General features: G+C 41.3%; 1 protein-coding gene across 6 annotated transcripts; it reads left to right on the top strand.

The window, feature by feature from the left end:
- The first annotated feature begins 123 nt into the window (after nucleotides 1–123).
- Nucleotides 124–12,433, top strand: SIAH1 (siah E3 ubiquitin protein ligase 1). 6 transcript variants are annotated; one of them, XM_087729536.1, is made up of 3 exons: nucleotides 6,350–6,964; nucleotides 10,655–10,767; nucleotides 10,953–12,433. In XM_087729536.1, exon 3 carries the CDS (start codon nucleotides 10,955–10,957, stop codon nucleotides 11,801–11,803), a length of 849 nt encoding a protein of 282 aa, XP_087585662.1. In that variant the 5' UTR covers nucleotides 6,350–6,964; nucleotides 10,655–10,767; nucleotides 10,953–10,954; the 3' UTR covers nucleotides 11,804–12,433. The 6 variants fall into 6 exon arrangements, with proteins under 6 accessions (XP_087585663.1, XP_087585664.1, XP_013913965.1 ...); XM_087729535.1 differs by lacking the exon at nucleotides 6,350–6,964 and adding an exon at nucleotides 9,510–10,000; XM_087729537.1 differs by lacking the exons at nucleotides 6,350–6,964; nucleotides 10,655–10,767 and adding an exon at nucleotides 124–255.
- Nucleotides 12,434–18,597: the final 6,164 nt, after the last annotated feature.

The following is an 18,597-nucleotide window of genomic DNA, read 5'->3' as shown; positions in this document are numbered from 1 at the left end:
TGTTCCCTCCCTCCATCCCTCCCTCAAGCTCAGGCCAGACCGAGTGCGCCTGCGCGCCAGGTGAAAGACGGTGTGGGGGGGGGGAAGGGAGAGAGAAAGCGGCGGGGACAGCAGCCTCGGGAAGAGCAAGTGCCCGCGAGGCGGGTGCGCGCGCAGCCGCCGGAGAGCTTTTCCTCGCGCGCCCCCTCCCGCCTCGGCCGCGCTTCAGGGAGAAAGAGAGAGAGAAAAAAAGAGAGAGCGAGATCGCTTCGTTCGGTCGGTCGCCTTTTCTTTTTGTTTGTTTGTTTGTTTGTTTTTCGTCTTTTCCCTTTTCACAATCTTCCTCGGCCGGCTCGCTCGTTGGTTCGCCGCGCCCGCGCGCACGAGTCTTGAGAAGCCACGCAGCGCCCGCCGGCCGGCCGGCCCGCCTCCCCCTCTCGCTCCCTCCCTCCCTCCCGTTTTTTGTTTTTTTTTGTTTGTGTGTTTGCTGCCTCCCTCCCGCGCCTCCTTTTCTCCTCCTCCTCCTCCTCGTCGCCCTCAACGACACCCGCTTCGATCCTCGCGGACTCTCCGGGTGGGAGCCAGGCCGCGGCTCAGCCCAGCCCAGCCTCAGCGCCCACAGGTGAGGAGGGAAGCCAGGCCGCCGCGCCGGCTTCCTCTTAAGACCCGACCGGCCGGGCCGGGCCTGGGCCTGGGCTCGATTGCGGCGTTCCCGTCACGCCGTGGCCTAGCGGGGAGCGCGCGGGCCTCTTCTGAGGGGAAAAGAAAGCCAGCGAGGCCTGGCGAAGCGGAGGCCGCTACCCAGGCCTCTCTCTCTCTCTCTCTCTCCTCGGCGGAGGGGCCTTTACCTCAGGGGAGCCCGGACCGGGCGGGAGGAGGAGGGACCAGGCCGCCGAAACAAAAGGCTCCGCTCCGGTGGCGGGGGTGGGGCGGGGGAAGAAGGCGGCTGAGGCGAGGCTGGCGAAGGCCGAGAGACGGGCTCTCTCCCTGTGGAGGGGAGTCAAATCAATCAAATCAGTATAGAGCTGGAAGGGACCTTGGAGGTCTTCTAGTCCAGCCCTCTGCTCTTTGCTCCACCCCCGCACACGCTTTAGAGTTTCACTCGGCTTTTAATGGCTGGCAAGAAAGCCGGTCTTTTGGTGAAAGGGGGAGGGAGCCAAAGTGTGACTGTATGGTCATATAGACACCTTTCTATCTATCTGATCTTCAGAAGAGAAGAGGTTGGACTAGATGACCTCCGAGGTCCCTCCCAACTGTTACTATCTCTGTCCATCTCTCTCTCTCTCTCTCTTATCTTCTGTCTCTCTCTCTCTCTGTCTTCTATCTCTCTTCATCTACCCTGTTTCCCCAAAAATAAGCCCTCCCTGAAAATATTGCAACACAGCAGCAGCCATGAGGTGACCACGCTGGTCACCTCCTGCACCTCAAAAATACTAAGACATCCCTGAAAATAAGGCCAAGTGCTTATTTTGCGGGTCAGAAGAAAGTAAGACCCTATCTTATTTTCGGGGAAACACGGTATCTATCATCTAACATCTATCTGGCTGGCTGTCTCTATCTATATATCCATCTATCTCAATTCATCTATCTATCATCTAACTTCCGTGTCTGTCTATCCATCTATCCATCCATCCATCCATCTATCTGTCTTCTATATCTATCTATCTATCTATCTATCTATCTATCTATCTATCTATCTATCTATCTATCTATCTATCTATCTATCTATCTAATTTCTATGTCTATCTCTCTATTCACCTATCATCTAATGTCTCTATCTATACTCTATCATCAAACGTCTGTCTATCCATCTATCTATCTATCTATTGATCTGTCTGTCTGTCTATCTTATCTATCTCAATCAACCAACAAACTTCTATATATCTACCTACCTACCTCCATTCATCCAGTCTCCACTCATCCATTATCTCTCCTTTCTCTTTTCTTAGTATTGCAGCCTTGTGGCTGAGAAGGACTAAGATGCTCTTTCCCACTTTTTTTTCTTTTTCTTTTCTTTGGGAGGTTTTCATCCTAAAGAAATGAAATCAGGAATGGGGAGGTTGGGGATAAACTTTCCTCCTCTCATTCCTGACTTTAGAAAAGCTGCATCTTCAATCCAGGGTTTTCTCTCTGGGCAATGTATGAAGACAGAGAGAGAAATATAGAGAGTGGGGGGAGGGGGGAAAGGGCTATGGGAAGCTTCATTGCTTCTCTTTTCTTTGGGCCATAAAAAAAACTGCTGCCATTTGCTGGATGGCAGTTCTGCATTTTCGCTTCAAGGTAAATCCCACTAGGTGCTTTTGCTTTGGTGGAGTGAGCTTCAGACTGGGTAGACTGATTATTTGGAAGTAAATCCCTCTGGGTTGAGTGGAGTTTTCTCCCAGGTAAGTGTACCTGGGACTGTAGCTCTAGTTATAAACTTTGATGGATCTTTGTAAGCTGTCCTCATCTCTAATTGTCCTACCAGAGATCTTCTTTCTCTCTTTCCACCTTAGTTCACTTCTCTGTTCTTGCACGAGGGCATGCCTATATGTATGTATATGGTACACGTTTCTGTATGTTTCTTGATGTACATGCACAAGTGTTTCTTGTTTATCTTTGTAGAGAAGGAACAATTCAGGGCTAACATTGCATTGGAAAAAAATTAGCAAGTGCCACAGGTACTGAAATTGAAGGTGATGAAATCTAGAAAACTTTCCATTTCTTCCCCTCCCAAAACTGATTTTTAAATGTCAAAGAGAGGAACAGGGGACTTGCGTGTGTAAAGTAGAAGTCCAGCTATCCCTTGGGCTTTGCAAGATACTTGAATAATTTGGATCTTGGCCATCACTTTTAAAGTTAGCAGCATCCTTCACTATTGTGGAATCAATGGAATGTATGGGCACATTTTCTATTTTAACTACTGATGAGGAAAGGAACTCTTGTTCAATTCAAAAGTTGTGCTTATGCTTGGAAAGATTCAATACATCTTTTTGTTTTATGTTTGTAACTCCTAATAATCTTTGAATCATATTAAAGTGTTACTTTTGGAGAAGATTTATAGAATGGTGTTAAATGGTAATAGTAATCACCGGTCTGAGTTTATTGTGTTCTTATTTTTATCTGTTTTGTCAGTCTATATTAAAACATTTATATTGATGCTTGTAAATGTGAGAGTAGCAATGCCCTAATGGAGCCAAACTATTTAGACAGATGAAGGATACTGCAGAAATACTGCAAATTTTCAGGATCAGACTTTAAAAACAAGCTACTGGATATATATTGCATTAAGATTAATTTTTCACTTTTAAATTTAAAAATCCTGATCAATTGCACCACAGATTGATTTCTGATGTTAATTGTATACAAAGATAGCTCATTTTAGATACAAGTAATAACTTACTGAAAGAAAAAAAGACAAGATCTAACTATGGAATTTGAAGACAAACCCATTCCTCATTGAGACCTGCATTGAATTGCTTTGACATTAATGCACATAGGATCTTCAGAAATACACATATATAAACTGCAGACCAAATACAAATCACTTTCAGGCTCCTGATTATAATTTGTAAGAAGATAATGAACATCATGGAAAGTTCATTTCAAACTCTCAGAGCTTTCTAAGATTCCAGGGAGATAATGCTACACTGAAGCAAAATTGAGTGTACATGACTCTTTGTAGTTACCTAATTAAAATGCAAACTGCTCCATCACCACCCAAAAAACCTGGTAGCGGTGGGCACTTAGGTATCAAGTTTGACATCCTACTATTGGATGTAAAGCATCAGCTTGAGGAAAAGTACCCTAAAATTGGGATGGATGCTGACCACAAGCAATTTTTACTAGTTCCTCATCCTGAGTCCATACACTACCTATTACATGATAAGTTTTATTGTGATCTAGCTCTTACATTTTGTACCCTGCTACATTAGTTCTGTTATTACAGTTCAATTCTATCCCGAAGTATCTTTTTAAAGGAGGATTTCAATAGCATTGAAATGCATTTATTTATAGCCTACTTGGGTAACATGTGGCTGAAGCATTGTAAGTCTTGTTAGTACTGGATGTTAGACCACCAGGAAATATCATTGGAAGTGTATGAAAATATATTTCTTATGAACCTGGGAGTCTCTCACAGCTTTTCTATGAGAGATTGAAAGAAAATGTTATTTGGCTTGTGTTACAGATGTATGTGGATTGTGCAATCTCTATCTTCATTGAATGGCTAATTGTTTAATTTATACATGTGTATGTATCACTTTACATACTAAAGTGCATGCAATATTTGTAGAGCGATAGGATTCCAGAAAACTCTGAAACATTACTTTTCAGACTTCATCTTTGTAAGTGATGGCTCAGTTGAACTAGATTTCTGGTGACTTAAGTTGGTTTTCTTGATAACAAGAAAGTGACTTGTCTTATTTTTTCTTCAATGCTTTTTCAGGTTTTAATTTAACTTAATAACATGGATATTTTCTAAAAGTGTCCCATTCACACACTGAAGGACAAGTAGTTGTCACATTTTGATATGTGAAACCCCCAGGGAATATTACAACAGAGTATTATTATAGGGCACGTTAGAGAGGGGTATTTCTTCAGGTGAAACCTCAAAAGCCCTGAAAATGTTGTCTCATTATCACACAAGACTTCCTCAAAACAGGGGATAGAGGCAGGAAATGAGAATGCAGTTTTGGAGCTGGCCTGACACAGAAAAGAATGCAGATTTGAAAGAAGTGATGTTTTTAGGATCCCATTGCCATACAATGACCTTCCTGTTAGGTGGTTTTTTTTGGAGCCCTCCAGCACATAGTAGTAATTGTTACACAACCTGAAATGGCCTTCCAAACAGAAATGTACTTTCAGTCTATCACCCCGTCCCCTAGTCCCACGGTGCTATTTTTAAAGGTTTAGTTTATATCACTTAACCACTTAAAATTGTTTAATTACCTAAATCCATACGCACTATTAATACAGATGCTTATACCTTTAGGTTTAAAGCTGTAGGGACCCTAGGAATTTGCAGCTGTTTGCTCCATGCGTCATCAGATAAGTCGTGTTGTATCTGGAGCTATTTCTGGCATTCAGTGCATCAGAGGAACAAACTTTTTTTTGGGAAGGCTGCATACTAAAAGTTATTGACAGGCCCGAGAGAGAAATCCGATTTGTTTTGATCTCACATAAACCGAAGTAAAATTAAATATGGTTACTTGTAATTCTGTAATATATTTAATAATTTCTTTGTTACGTTAGCATTTAAAAACTTTTGGGGACATCCTTGGAGGGCTACTCAGGGCTTTCTAAGAGGATCTCTGATCTCCTTTTGCATCTTCTTTTGTCTGCCTCTCCTTTTGTCTGCCTGCATTGAACTGCAGAATGTGTTGTTCGCTGTGCTCCTTTATATTGGGGAATCCTGGAATTTAAGTTGATTTACTGAGATTTGCCTTGTTTGTCTTCATCTGCACGGGTCCAGTAGAAATCATTGCTCACTTCTTTCAGACTTGCATGTGTGTGTTAAATACACTTCAGTATAAACGGCCGTTTTCATGGGAAATCTCCTTAGCCTGTGTAAAATACCTTGTGTTCCATTCTTGACATTGCCAGGTATGGCAGACACTCTTCCGTAGCTGTCAGCCTGTGAGTAACATGGAGAGGACTAGTAGTCTTACTAATCATAAAAGAGATTGTTTATTCCAGAATAATGTTCTTATTATAGTTTAGTGAGTTGAGGATATCCGGAGAGAGCTATGCAGTTTCCTCGCGCTATAACAGATTTACCACTGTCTCTTTGAGAATATTGTTTTGTTGACTTTTCACTCCCCTGGGATTTCCTGGTGGTCTCCCTTCCAAGTATTAATCAGGTCTGATCATGCTTAGCTTCCAAATCCCAGATAAAATCTTCCCCCTGCTGGACTTTTCTAGGAAGTACGAGACTGTGTATAGATAGGGAAGGAGAAGATAACAGCCTGGCTGCTGGATAAAGAACCTCATTGGTTTCTGCAGAACTCTGCTGGCCTTGCTTCTCTTTCTGTTCCACATTAAACCATCTTTGCAGGAGGGCCACTAATTAAACTCACCAGCTGCTTGTTGGAGACAGTCTGGTCCTCGGAGGGGAGGGAGGAGTGCAGGGCTGTAGTTTGCATTTTGCCTTGAGCTCCTCTCCTAGCCCGGCTGCGGTTGGGGAAGGGCCCAGGGCTCCTTTTTCCCCAGCCTTCCTTTCCCTGCATTAAGCAGGCTCTGCTTTGATGGATGCCTGCATTAGTTGACTGCATGCAGAGTCCAGCTGGTCATGTGAGGCTGATACGCCCGTTGGCTGGCCGGCCAGCCTGCCTCTTCCTTCCCTAGTCCGAGTTGAGGCACCGCCTCTATTCCGTGGCTCCCTCCCCGATGTGTACGAGGAGCCGAAGAATAGCAGACTCAGGGTTCCTTTAGCAGCCAGTGGCTTTGCTGCAGAAGGCACTGGGCTGAATTCTGGAGGAGCTGCGGCGGCGGCGGCATTTGGATTTTCGCTAGCTCTGACTCTGGAGATCACCCAAGATTACAAAAAGACTGGGTTGGTGGAAAGTGACAATGCAGGAACCATCCTAAGAAGCTTTTCTGATCAAAGTGGATCTAACTGGAGGACTGGCTGGATTTGCAATTCTATGACTCTCACCTTTGCTTTCCCCAACCCCACCCTTCTTTTTCCCAATTGGTTTAGCTCAGGATTACTTCGGAAACTTTACTGAAAAAGAAATGTTGGGTTTCCACGCCCTGGTCATGTTCGGGAAACTGCCTGCCTTTCATGGATTTGTGCCCCCTTCTGGGTATTGTGCTTGCACTGGCTGTCTGCAAGCCTAGGAATTTCCAGGAGGGGCCTCTGTTGTGGATTGTTTTTGTTTCTATGGAGAAACGCAATGAGCTGTTTTACTCCTGATGACGGGGAAATCCGCCTTCAGTTTTTTGTATGCTTGGAAAGGAATCCTTGATACATGTCTGCCAGGGAATAAAAGCAACAAAAGAAAAGGTAGCACCTTTCTAAGCTGGCGTTGTTTGGAGTCTCGGATTCAAGAGTTGTAGAAGTCCGTTGTGTGGCCCTGGCATATATTGCAGGCATTTGTCTTGTTTGTTTAATGAAATGTGAAAAACACCTGTAAGTTTTCAGCAGATGGTAATTTAGTTGAATTAGTCCTTGTTGTAAGTAGCAGAACCACATACTGTATCACAAATAAAATCTTCACCTGCTTTAAATGGGAATGGAATAATCACTAAGGTTTTCTTTTAGTTCAGTATTCACTAAATGTCTAAAATGTAAAACAAAGAGGAATCACTATGTAATATGTTTGCAAAACATTATTAAGTAATTGCATCAGTTTGAAATTTGGCATGGCCTGATACCCAAAGACATATAATTTGGCAATTTGTATTTGAATTCTTGAGGTCTTTCCAAGTATTGTACCAATTAAAAATCATCATCTTTTATGTGGTTAAAAAATCTTGGAGAAGAGTTGGCTCGTAGTTGTCTAATTGTACTTGATTTTAATTGTAATAGTACTTGATTTTTTTTTCTAATACCAAAACAGAACAGGATCCCCTTTCTGCTAGAACAGGAGCCCTAAGAATACTGTGCAAGATAGAATTTTGGAATCTACACAAGTAGACTGTATTCTTACATAATTGCTGACTGTTGAAAAACAGTGATTTTTTTTAGTCAAGGGAGCAAGTAAAGTATTGATGTGGTCCGAAAACAGATCTACATGCATTGTGTAACATTGGAGATATGTTTTACAGTTGGGCATGATCTGACACGCTCCATGGTAATGAGGCAGGATCCCACATTCATCCACACCCTGTCATTTGTATTTTGAGAAAGTATACAAAACACTTAAAAGTGGTGAGTCACTGGCTAATTCTCTTGTTGGATAAAGATTAGTTTCAGTTCTCTACTCCCAGCACAGCAGGCTTTTGCATATATTTCCATCCGATATTGATACAGTTTGTTTTTGAAGATTTAAAGATGGGGTGGGGGGAATAGGGAATATTTCCAGCTGTTAATAACTTGGTAATTTGTGTGTGCTAATACTTTAATTGATATATTAAATCTGACCTATAGATAAAGGGAGTAAGGAACGGTAATTGGGATCTCAGATTCTTTTTCATGAATTACTTCATATAACTATTTGATAGTAATTTATACCTGGAATTTTTGGACACAAATGCTTTAAAAACATTTTATCGTAAAGCATGAGATCTACAATAGTGTATGAGCCAGTACTTAGCAATTAACATGGGCACAATTATACTTAAAAGAAAATTAGTTTTTAAATAGATCAAATAAGAATTTAGTATTTTAATAAGGTGCCCAGATTTTGCAGTTCTAGAAATGAAATATTTCAAACAAGCTAGATATTTAAGTTTGCAAAACATGTTTTTAGTAAAGCCAGTTCAGTTTAAATTGAAAGAAAGAGCCAACATACTGGTTAGGGTGTTGGACTATGACTCAGGATTGGATTCAGTTCCACACTCAGCCATGAAAACTTACAACCTGTCCTTCATAAGATATTACAAGGATGAAAGTGGAGAAAGTTCTAGATGTGCCGGAAAGAAGTTGAATGGATACATAGAAACTTGTCCTGTCCGTCTAGATGACTACAGTGATGATCAGTTTCATCCAAATGGATTAAGGATTTTGTCACATGGGGGCTTTCTCTTCTGGCAAATGAGTGGCAATACGGAAAGCTACTGAGTTCTTTTAAGCAAGCTTAATAAAACTGTGTGTAAAATATGTTTAATGCAAAATACAATTTTATATATATTGTTCCATGAGGCCATCCAAATGATCTAATTATCAATTGGCAAAGAATCTAGTTAGAAAACGTCTCTAGAGCATGTTCTTGTCAATACAGATACAGAACATTTGTATGAGAATGAGGTCCCTTCCTCACTTTTCAAGGATCATAGATTCTTGATGGATTCTATAACTGTAGAATAATACTATCAATGTAGTATGGGAATTGTTGTACAGCAAGTGTAAAACCCAAATGATTAATCTCTTAGCGTATGAAATAACTAGGGCTGAGCTTTGATAAACTTGATAAAAGTAGTTGGAAGCACTTGCCTTCTGATTAAAGGGTGTGGAAGTGTGATTTCTAAATCAGTTTACAGGATTGTGTATTATGAAATATGTGGCCTGGTTGAGTGTAGCTATATATGTGCAATGCCCAGCTTTTTGGGTGTGAGTGCTTTACACAACAGGGTAACCAAATACATGTTTGACCATTCCCTCATTATAATACGTTTGATTTAAGGAATGTCTTGTTTGGTCATAAACAATTCTGGAGGAAATTTATTTAGCGTTTATAGGCAGAAGAGGCATTTCCTCTCTTTTAGCAAAAAGGAGAAATGCTATCCCAAGATGTTACATGCTGCTCTTGCTTTTTTAATTACAGCAGCTGAAATATGACAGTACTTTGCTTTAGCCATGTTTTGTTTTTTTGTTTTGTTTTTTTGCTGCCAAATAAATTGGGGCATTGTTTTAATTTGAGTACTTTAACTGCTGAATCCTACCCCATTAACTGGTTTCACCATATAGTACTTTTTGGGGGTTTGCAGATGCTTCTTGGCATGCACAGTGAGACTGTTACCAGCCCACTGAGGTTAGCTATATTTAGATATAGGTATTTTAATAGCATTTCAGCCCTGAAAAACATGTCGCCAGATGGCCAGGGAAAATATTTGATGAAAATGTTCCGATTACTATGAAAAACAAAACGTAAACTGTCGAGTGGTTGGAATGTGGCACCTTCAAAATATTGATATTTTGGTCCCATGTGTTTAGGATGAGGCTGCTTTTCCATCTTTTGTTTAAATCCCTACAAAGCATAATATGCTGAAATGTTGGCTCAGGGTGCTGCAGTTCCTCCCGGGCATAACGCCATTGCTTACCTCCTAGGTGTTTTGTCACTGAGATGATGGCAGTTTTTGCATTGCAAGAGGCCTGGCAGAATGGCTAATTATCACCCAGGGTGTCTTGAGGAAGGAAGCGCTCTGTGTGTATCCGGAAGTAGGTTTTTTCAACAGCACGTAGCTACTCAGGAAACTTCTTTTTATTTTTAACTAGCAGCTAATTTGGAGATATTGGAAAATCCTGACTGAGCTTGATTACTTTGTCAGCAATGGGCAGTTCCTGTCTGTAGAGAATTTCTGTGTTTGGGATTTTAAAAAAGATGCCAGAAAACAAGCGAAATTTGATTACAAACACTTGCTAGATTTTGTTTACTGTTTTGGCAAAAAGAGTTTTGGTTATATTGTTGCGGTTCTATCTATCTAGGGTGTGATTTCAATCACAAATTTGGAACCTCTGGAAGTTTTCTTGATATTTCCAGTTCCGGGAATAGTTAGATCCTGTTTAATCAAGCAAATCATAGCCAACATTTTGCCATACAACATATTTTTTGAGTTACTTATTTATACTTTTAATTCACCAGTTTGTAAACTTCATAGATACTTCTGCTGAAATGCAGGTTTGCTTTAAAAAAAGAAAGAGATTAAAAGTGTTCCAAATCTGCTTACTAGGGTTGGTATTTAAATGAGCACTCTTTTTAAATATTGTTTATTTAATAGCAATGCTGGAGGAAAACAAATGAAAATGTTCCTATGGTGATTCCACTTCAGGTAAAACCTGTTGCTGTTATCAAAACCTCTTACTGTCTTTTAGAGCACCTTTAGAGCAGATTTGAGACCTCACTGTGGGAGGTAACTATTGTAACAGCTAGCAACTATGGAACATTTTAGAGGCCGTGCACATCTAAACATCAGTTGTTCAGACAGGTATATATAACCTTTATTGTTCTCTTTATCACCATCTGAAAGCCACTGTGAGAAATGGTTGCACTGAAGGCTCTATGGATTAGCCCATTGTTGAATTTGATCTTTTCCCCATAAAAAAAGTTTGAGATGATTGTTGCTCGTTAAAAAGAACTCACTTTGGTTTTTGTTTTGTTTGTTTCTTGCAGAGATGAGTCGTCAGACTGCCACAGCACTTCCGACAGGTACCTCCAAGTGTACACCGTCGCAAAGGGTACCTGCCTTGACGGGCACCACCGCTTCCAACAATGACTTGGCCAGCCTCTTTGAGTGCCCCGTCTGTTTTGACTATGTGCTGCCACCTATCCTCCAGTGCCAAAGCGGGCACCTCGTTTGTAGCAATTGTCGCCCCAAGCTCACCTGTTGTCCGACCTGCCGAGGACCGTTGGGTTCCATTCGGAATTTGGCTATGGAAAAAGTTGCCAACTCCGTACTGTTTCCCTGTAAATATGCCTCCTCCGGCTGCGAGATAACCTTGCCGCATACCGAGAAAGCCGACCACGAAGAGCTTTGCGAATTCAGGCCTTACTCTTGCCCGTGCCCTGGGGCCTCTTGTAAGTGGCAAGGCTCTTTGGATGCTGTCATGCCACACCTCATGCACCAACATAAATCGATAACAACACTACAGGGAGAAGATATTGTTTTCCTTGCTACAGACATTAATCTTCCCGGAGCTGTCGACTGGGTTATGATGCAGTCTTGCTTTGGCTTTCACTTCATGTTAGTACTGGAGAAACAGGAAAAATACGACGGTCACCAGCAGTTCTTTGCAATCGTACAGTTGATAGGCACGCGGAAACAAGCTGAAAATTTTGCTTACCGCCTCGAGCTAAACGGCCACAGGCGGCGATTGACTTGGGAAGCAACCCCACGATCGATCCATGAGGGGATCGCAACCGCCATCATGAATAGTGACTGCTTAGTCTTTGACACCAGCATTGCACAGCTGTTTGCAGAGAACGGCAACTTAGGTATTAATGTGACAATTTCAATGTGCTGAAACCCCAAGCTGACATTTTCAGGGCCAGTGTCTAAAATAATAATAATCATCATCACCTCAATCCAAATCCACTGCATTCAGTTTCACAGAAACCGTGGTAAACATCTGACTGCTAGGTGTGAACAATTGGGAGGGAAAGGCCAGCCTCAATGAAGGTAAATTAATGGGAAGACTGTTCTGGTGCAGATAACAGTTGCATGTAATAACACTAATATATTTAAATGAGTCAGCAGTAAACCACTGAAAATATGTGTGTGTGTATATATATATATATATATAAATTATATTATATATATATACCCAAAATGGGCATCCTTTTGTATTAAGAATTGATTCTATGAAAAGTGCTGTAAAATAATTCTAAACTTCTTTGTAGATTAATTGTACTTTTGAAAAAGGATACTGTTTTGTGTTTTCATTTGTGTTTCTTTTTGACTGACAAGCCATGCACAGCGGTTTGGGGTTTGACCGCTGTTTCTCCCCTGTTCCTTCCTTTTCTCCCTTGCTTTTTTGTTTCTTCCCAAGTCACTACATAGTATTGCTGCTGTTCTTGTATAAATTTTCTGTGTATTTGCTAATTTTTATTAACTTCTAGTTTTTCATTAAATAAATGATTTTTCTTTCCTGTGATTCAGTTTTTTTTTCTGTTTCCTTTTTGCTTTTTGGAAGGGGGGCTTTTTGAAATAGCTTACGGGTGTCATCTTCTGATACACAGCAAAATTGCTAAAGATGGACTTCCATATATTGGTAATGTTTTTGGGTTTTGCCGCAAAGAATGGTGCATACAACTTGAAGAATAGAGACACCATTAGACAAATTCCAAAATAGTCATCTTTTAGATTGTAGATGTCATTGCATTTTGATTTCAGACTTGATTTTGAATAAGTTGTTTCACAATGTTTTAATTTATTTTAAGTTAGTGGGAAGTTCGAGCCCATTTTCAAAAGAATTTGGAGATCTTGAAACATTTTAAGGTCATTCTTGTATTAATTAGTTGTGCAATACAAGGAAGCATAGTTGACAGTATTTGTAACTATAAATATAGGCCATTTGTTTAAAGGAGACAGTTGAAATAAGCTGTTTTGGTCTTTTTTAAAAATTCTGTCATTAAAAGAATTTCTGGCAAACTGAAATACCTTAAAGTGATGTTGGCTGGTCTGTTTTATTTTTTTGTTTTGGCAATATTGGAGTGAAAGCAAACTAAAACGGAAGTATTCCTTGCAGTTTCACCTTTAAAACTAGGATCCTGCAGCGGGATCCTTTTGTGCCAAAGATCTTCCAGCAGGCTATCCTGTGAATGCTTATCTGCCTAACTTCCTTTGGGCCATTTATAGATTGGAACATCCAGGGGAAATGTGAGGCGTGATCTCTTATGTATTTGTTCCTAGAAGCCAGGCATGTTAGCACATACTGCACTTAATACCTTGTTTTTAAAGTTACCCAAGATGGAAAAAAAAAAGACGACCGATGTAATCATCATGAATGACTCTTTTAACAGCAAACAAGATTTGAGGCAACAAAGAGGGGAGTGAATGGGAAAAGTGCAGTTCACAGTAACCCTCAACTTACAACCACAACTGAGTCTGGAATTGTGTAACTCGGATCGCTGTGGGACTGGTCTCAAATTTCACATTTTTATAATGGTTCCTATCAGAGCAACCATGGCCATTAAGCAAATCAGATGGTTGCAAGTCCAGCTCGTCCAATGGACATTTTTTTGGCCAGAAAATAGAAAAAAGCAATCGCATGATCCTGAGATGTTGCAACTGGTTGTAAATGTGAGCCAGTTGCCAAGCACCCAAAATACAATCACAGCCCATGGGAGAAAGGGTGCAGCAATCGTAACTTAGAAGACAGATCATTAAGTAACTTTTTTCAAGTCCATCTTAACTTTGAATGATCGTTAAGCAGCCAGTTATAAGTCAAAAACTACCAGTACGAGATTTAGGCTACTGGATATAGGGATTGGCAAGGGATGTAAAGCCTCTACTTCATTAGGAACGTCTGGATACACCTGGATGTAATATAGTTGTGGAAAGATTTTGTTTGCAGTGCATGTTGTACCTTGGCTGCGCGGGATGGCATGTGCTCCAGGTACATAATAAACAAGTTGCACAGGTAGATATCGACTTCATGACATTTGACAGCAGCTCTAAACAGTTTTGACTTCAAAGGTGACAGCTGCGTTTAAAGTTACCTAGGCCCACAATTAAGCCTATTGCTTAAAGATGCAAGGCATGCATGAGTGAGGCGTTCTCGAACGATCTTTGTATCATTTTGATTTTGAGTATTTCCCGGGTTTTTTTTTGACAAAACTGCACAAAGCAGAACAAAGCTGTCCTACACATTTTTAGATGCCCGCCGAATGCTCTCCAAGGATGAGGAAAATTGTCACTCTTTTAAAAAAGTTACTGCAGGGCCGGGATGATTTCGCAAGTTTATTTAAGTTGTTCTTTGAGTCAGCAATTCTCTCGGAGCACCAGTGAAAGGGCAGTTGGACATGTGCCCAAAAATGTAGCTGAGGGTTTTGAGTTTTTTTTGCAGATGACACTTAGGAACCCACCTCGAGTCACACAATACAGCCAACTGTGCCGACTATAGCAACAGTACTTAATAGAACTATTGAACTCATCTGCTAGTCTTTACAAAGTGTATAGATTATTATTCTGCCCTTTCACATGATATACATATATCTGTACTTCTCAATGTACTCTGAATTCCCAGAGATTGCTATAAAAATTTTAAAAAAAACTTGCTTACCTTTGTTGCATCATCTACCTTCAAACTTATAATCCTTGGTAAAAAAAAGTTGCTATAGGTTCAGCTAGTAGGCTACTACAACCATTACAGTGATCTGAAACAAAGCCTTTCCAAACTTTCTGAGTAAAGGCCCCCTTCCCACACAATTATTTTTCACATAAAGAAATCTAGTGAACAGAAAATCTCTAGAGACCTACATGGATATTTACCCATGTAGTAGGCCTGTATTACTATTATACGTCTCATCTTTCCTGTTACCTTCTCTTACTGGTATTTTTGTGGTGAGTTTATGTACCAGAGATAAATTCCTTGTGTGTCCAATCACACCTGGCCAATAAAGAATATTCTAGTCTAGTATATAAAGGCAAAAGCAAAGGCCTGCCTGTCCTGTCATATTTGATTCTAGATAGCGGTACTCATCTCTTCTTCTTAGCTAAGAAAACCAGTATTATCCAAAGACATTTCTGTGGTCGTCGCTGGCTGAGGTGCACAGAACAGTTATTTTCCCACTGAGGTGATACCTATTTATCTACTCGCGTTTGCATGCTTTCAAACTGGGCAAGAGCTGGAGCAAGGAACGGGAGCTCATCCCGTTGCGTGGCACTTGGGTCTCGAACCTAGGTTGTCAGCTTTGCAGCCAACAAGCTCATCGTCTTCATGCCCCAAGTATATCAATACTCCATAGCTTTTTCTCCACCTTGATATCAATACTCCATGTCTTTTTCTCGCCCATTCTATCATAACGGCTGTCTTGGGGCAATTATTTCAGTTGGTGTGAAATCACGTAACCACTGCAGCACCCCCATGGTCCTGTGATCAAAATTTAGATGCTTGGCAAAGGACTCATGTTTATGACAGTGGGGAAGCCAGATTCACTTAACAGCCGTTAACAACTAACTTAACAATTGCAGGGATTCACAACGGCGGCAAGAAAGGTCGTAAAACCAATTTCATTTAACGGCTTTCTCAGGAGCAGAAACTTTGGGCCTCAACTGTGGTCGTAAATTGAGGACGACCTATACTGCCAAGGAAACGTTACTCTGCAGTTGGGAGTGGGGGAATAGGGCCTAACCTCCCAGCGTTCCCCTTCAACATGTTTCCCAAGTCACTTCCTTTCACAAGTAAAATGTTGTGGAGAGATAAGTTGCTGAGTTTCCTGTTCCAGCACAGCCCAAGAAGTATTTTCAGATTTTCTCAGATGTCATCAGACTGGCTAGGAGGAAGACAAAAGGTTGCATTCCTTAGCTGTGACAGTGGGAGGATATAAATTCCCACAAGATTTGCACTGCAGGATTAAAGGGAGGTGGAAATCTGTTGCCGATCAGGCCACTGTTGGAGCAGGAAGATCTGCCGTAAACAGGCACCAATAAAGAAGTAGGATTTAAGAATGATATCAGAAAAGGCAGGAGGGAAGAGAGTATCGGGAATGATATGTCTGAGAGATAAGCTCCTGTTGTATTTAAGATGGCTCTTCTCTAACGTGGAGAAAAAAGGAAATTTAAGACTACGGCACTCAATAAGGAAGCTGTCCACCTCCAAAATAAGGACTGCTTTAAAACAGCCTGAAATAATGCAACTGGCACAGCAAAAACCTGAATTCTGGAATTTTTTTCCAAGGAAAACTCCAGCAAAATGGACTGAATGTTCCACCAGCTTGGAATTAAAGTCTAAAGGTAAAGGTTCCCCTCGCCCATATGTGCTAGTTGTTCCCGACTCTAGGGGGTGGTGCTCATCTCTGTTTCAAAGCCGAAGAACCAGCGCTGTCCGAAGACATCTCCAGGGTTATGTGGCAGGGGTCCCTATTTTTCTACTTGCATTTTTACGTGCTTTCAAACTGCTAGGTTGGCAGAAGCTGGGACAAGTAACGGGAGCTCCCTCCGTTACGTGGTGCTAGGGATTCAAACTGCCAAACTTTTTGATCGAAAAGCTCAAGAGCCACTGAGCCACCGCGTCCCTTTTAATTAAAGTCTACAACATCTTAAAAACAGCTAAAGTTGGGAAACGTTGGTCTTGAGGATATTAGAGCTGTCTCAAAGCTGTGACGTTTTGTTAGAAGTCCTGCTTTTCACAAAAAGGAGAAACCTGTTTTAATTGGAGTAGAAAATGGTCAAGAAGAGTTTAGTGTCATGAGCTAATAGTTGTATAGGTTACACAGCAATATGGAGAAGATATTGTGGTTAGCCTACAAACAGATGCTTCGTTTAGGCCTACATCCTAAATCCTCATCCTGCTCCAATCTAGCGTGTCTCAAAAGTTGCTTTTTCAAAAGGCAATTGGGTTTTCTTTGTTTTTCCCCGAAAATGTTTCCCTTCTCAGCCAAAAAGCTCCTTGAGACTGAACTGAAGAAGCTTCTTAGATGAGAAGCAGAACGTCTTCAAGGGAAAAAAAAAAAAAGTCGAGTTGCCTTTCGAAAAAGCACCTTTGGGAAATCCATGACCTGGATGACTGAGAATCCCCCTAGACACTCAAATCTTTTATTTCCACATAAGATGCTGTGGACTTTGGCTGGTTGTCAATGAATCCTCAAATTCATTTGAAATAGAACTTCTGCATTCAAAGCCTTTAAAAACACTGGGCAGCTGGTTGGGGTGGTTTTGTGTGTGTGTGTGTGTGTGCAAAGGTTTTGGACCATTTTGATTTTGGAGAGCGAGTGAAAATGAACAGCAGCTGGCCTCTTGAAATATGTCTGGTTTTGCAAGCCAGCGCATTTTTCTGTAGGTGTTGATAGATGGGACAAAATAAAGGGTGCGTCAAATGGTTCCCGCACACGCACACGCATGCATGCATACTGACCCAACCGGTACCACTTGAATCTAGCATTGATCAAGTAACCCAAATGATACGAAGGGCTAACGATACGTGGGAGCCTGGTTTTTGTGACCAGAATAGATTTGCAGGACAAGCATGGAGTCCGAACAGCTGAAAGAGCAATAAATAAAATGCAGTGGAAAATGATCCAGCCAGTTAAAAGCAGATTGATTGTAGGGCATGTTAGAGGAATACATATAATTCTACGTTCATTCTGGTGCAGTGTTTCTCAACCTTGGCTACTTGAAGATGTCTGGACTTCAACTCCCAGAATTCCCCAGCCAGCAAATGCTGGCTGGGGAATTCTGGGAGTTGAAGTCCAGACATCTTCAAGTGGCCAAGGTAGAGAAACACTGTTCTGGCTATACATGTGCAGTTAATGATATAATTAACTGTGGTGCTGTTCTGGCTATACATGTGCAGTTAATGATATAATTAACTGTGGTGCTATTTCGGTTTCTGCTTTTGCTTTATTTGAACGGTGACCAAAATTGTTCTGTAAAATTACTTAGATTTGCAGCCAGGAAGTAATTTAGAGGGTTGGGACAAGATCTGATTTAAGCTAATTACAAAGAACCCTTTTGCAGAGTGTCTGTTGCGTTCATCGGTTGTGTTCACCTGATTAGTACTTGCGGAGGAGGTCCGCTGAGTTGATCCCTGCTGGAGATGGTACTTAATAGCATGTAAAGTAAAGGTTCCCCTCGCACATATGCGCTAGTCGTTCCCGACTCTAGGGGACGATGCTCATCTCCGTTTCAAAGCCGAAGAGCCAGCGCCGTCCAAAGACGTCTCCGTGATCATGTGGCTGGCATGACTAAACGCCAAAGGCGCACGGAACGCTGTTACCTTCCCACCAAAGGTGGTTCCTATTTTTCTACTTGCGTTTTTACGTGCTTTCAAACTGCTAGGTTGGCAGAAGCTGGGACAAGTAACGGGAGCTCACCCCGTTATGCAGTGCTAGGGATTCGAACCGTTAAACTGCCAACCTTCTGATCGACAAGCTCAGTGTCTTAGCTACTGAGTCACCGCATCCCTTTAATAGCATGTAATAACATATTATAATTAATTAACCTGCTTTATACTACTAGTATAGTTTGGCTAAGTTTGCCACATGTATATATTAAAACATCCTAAAAATGTTTCCAAATCTTGCAAAAGTGACCTTTATACTGATCAGTGTCCTCAGAAAGTGTCCCTAAAAAAAAAAAGACAAGGTGCCATTGAGC

Source organism: Thamnophis sirtalis, unplaced genomic scaffold (assembly GCF_051295495.1).
Source record: "Thamnophis sirtalis isolate CommonGarterSnake01/CBP01778 unplaced genomic scaffold, rThaSir2_p1.2 scaffold_14, whole genome shotgun sequence".
NCBI lineage: Eukaryota > Metazoa > Chordata > Lepidosauria > Squamata > Natricidae > Thamnophis > Thamnophis sirtalis.
This window is presented reverse-complemented; position numbering and strand designations above follow the sequence as displayed.

Bases quoted from the DNA above. Each gene is read 5' to 3' on its own strand.
- SIAH1 (XM_014058488.2), top strand. From the start codon at position 6,874: ATGACGGGGAAATCCGCCTTCAGTTTTTTGTATGCTTGGAAAGGAATC. The intron at 6,965-10,952 runs GTAGCACCTTTC...TGTTTCTTGCAG, and splicing joins TAAAAGCAACAAAAGAAAAG to AGATGAGTCGTCAGACTGCC.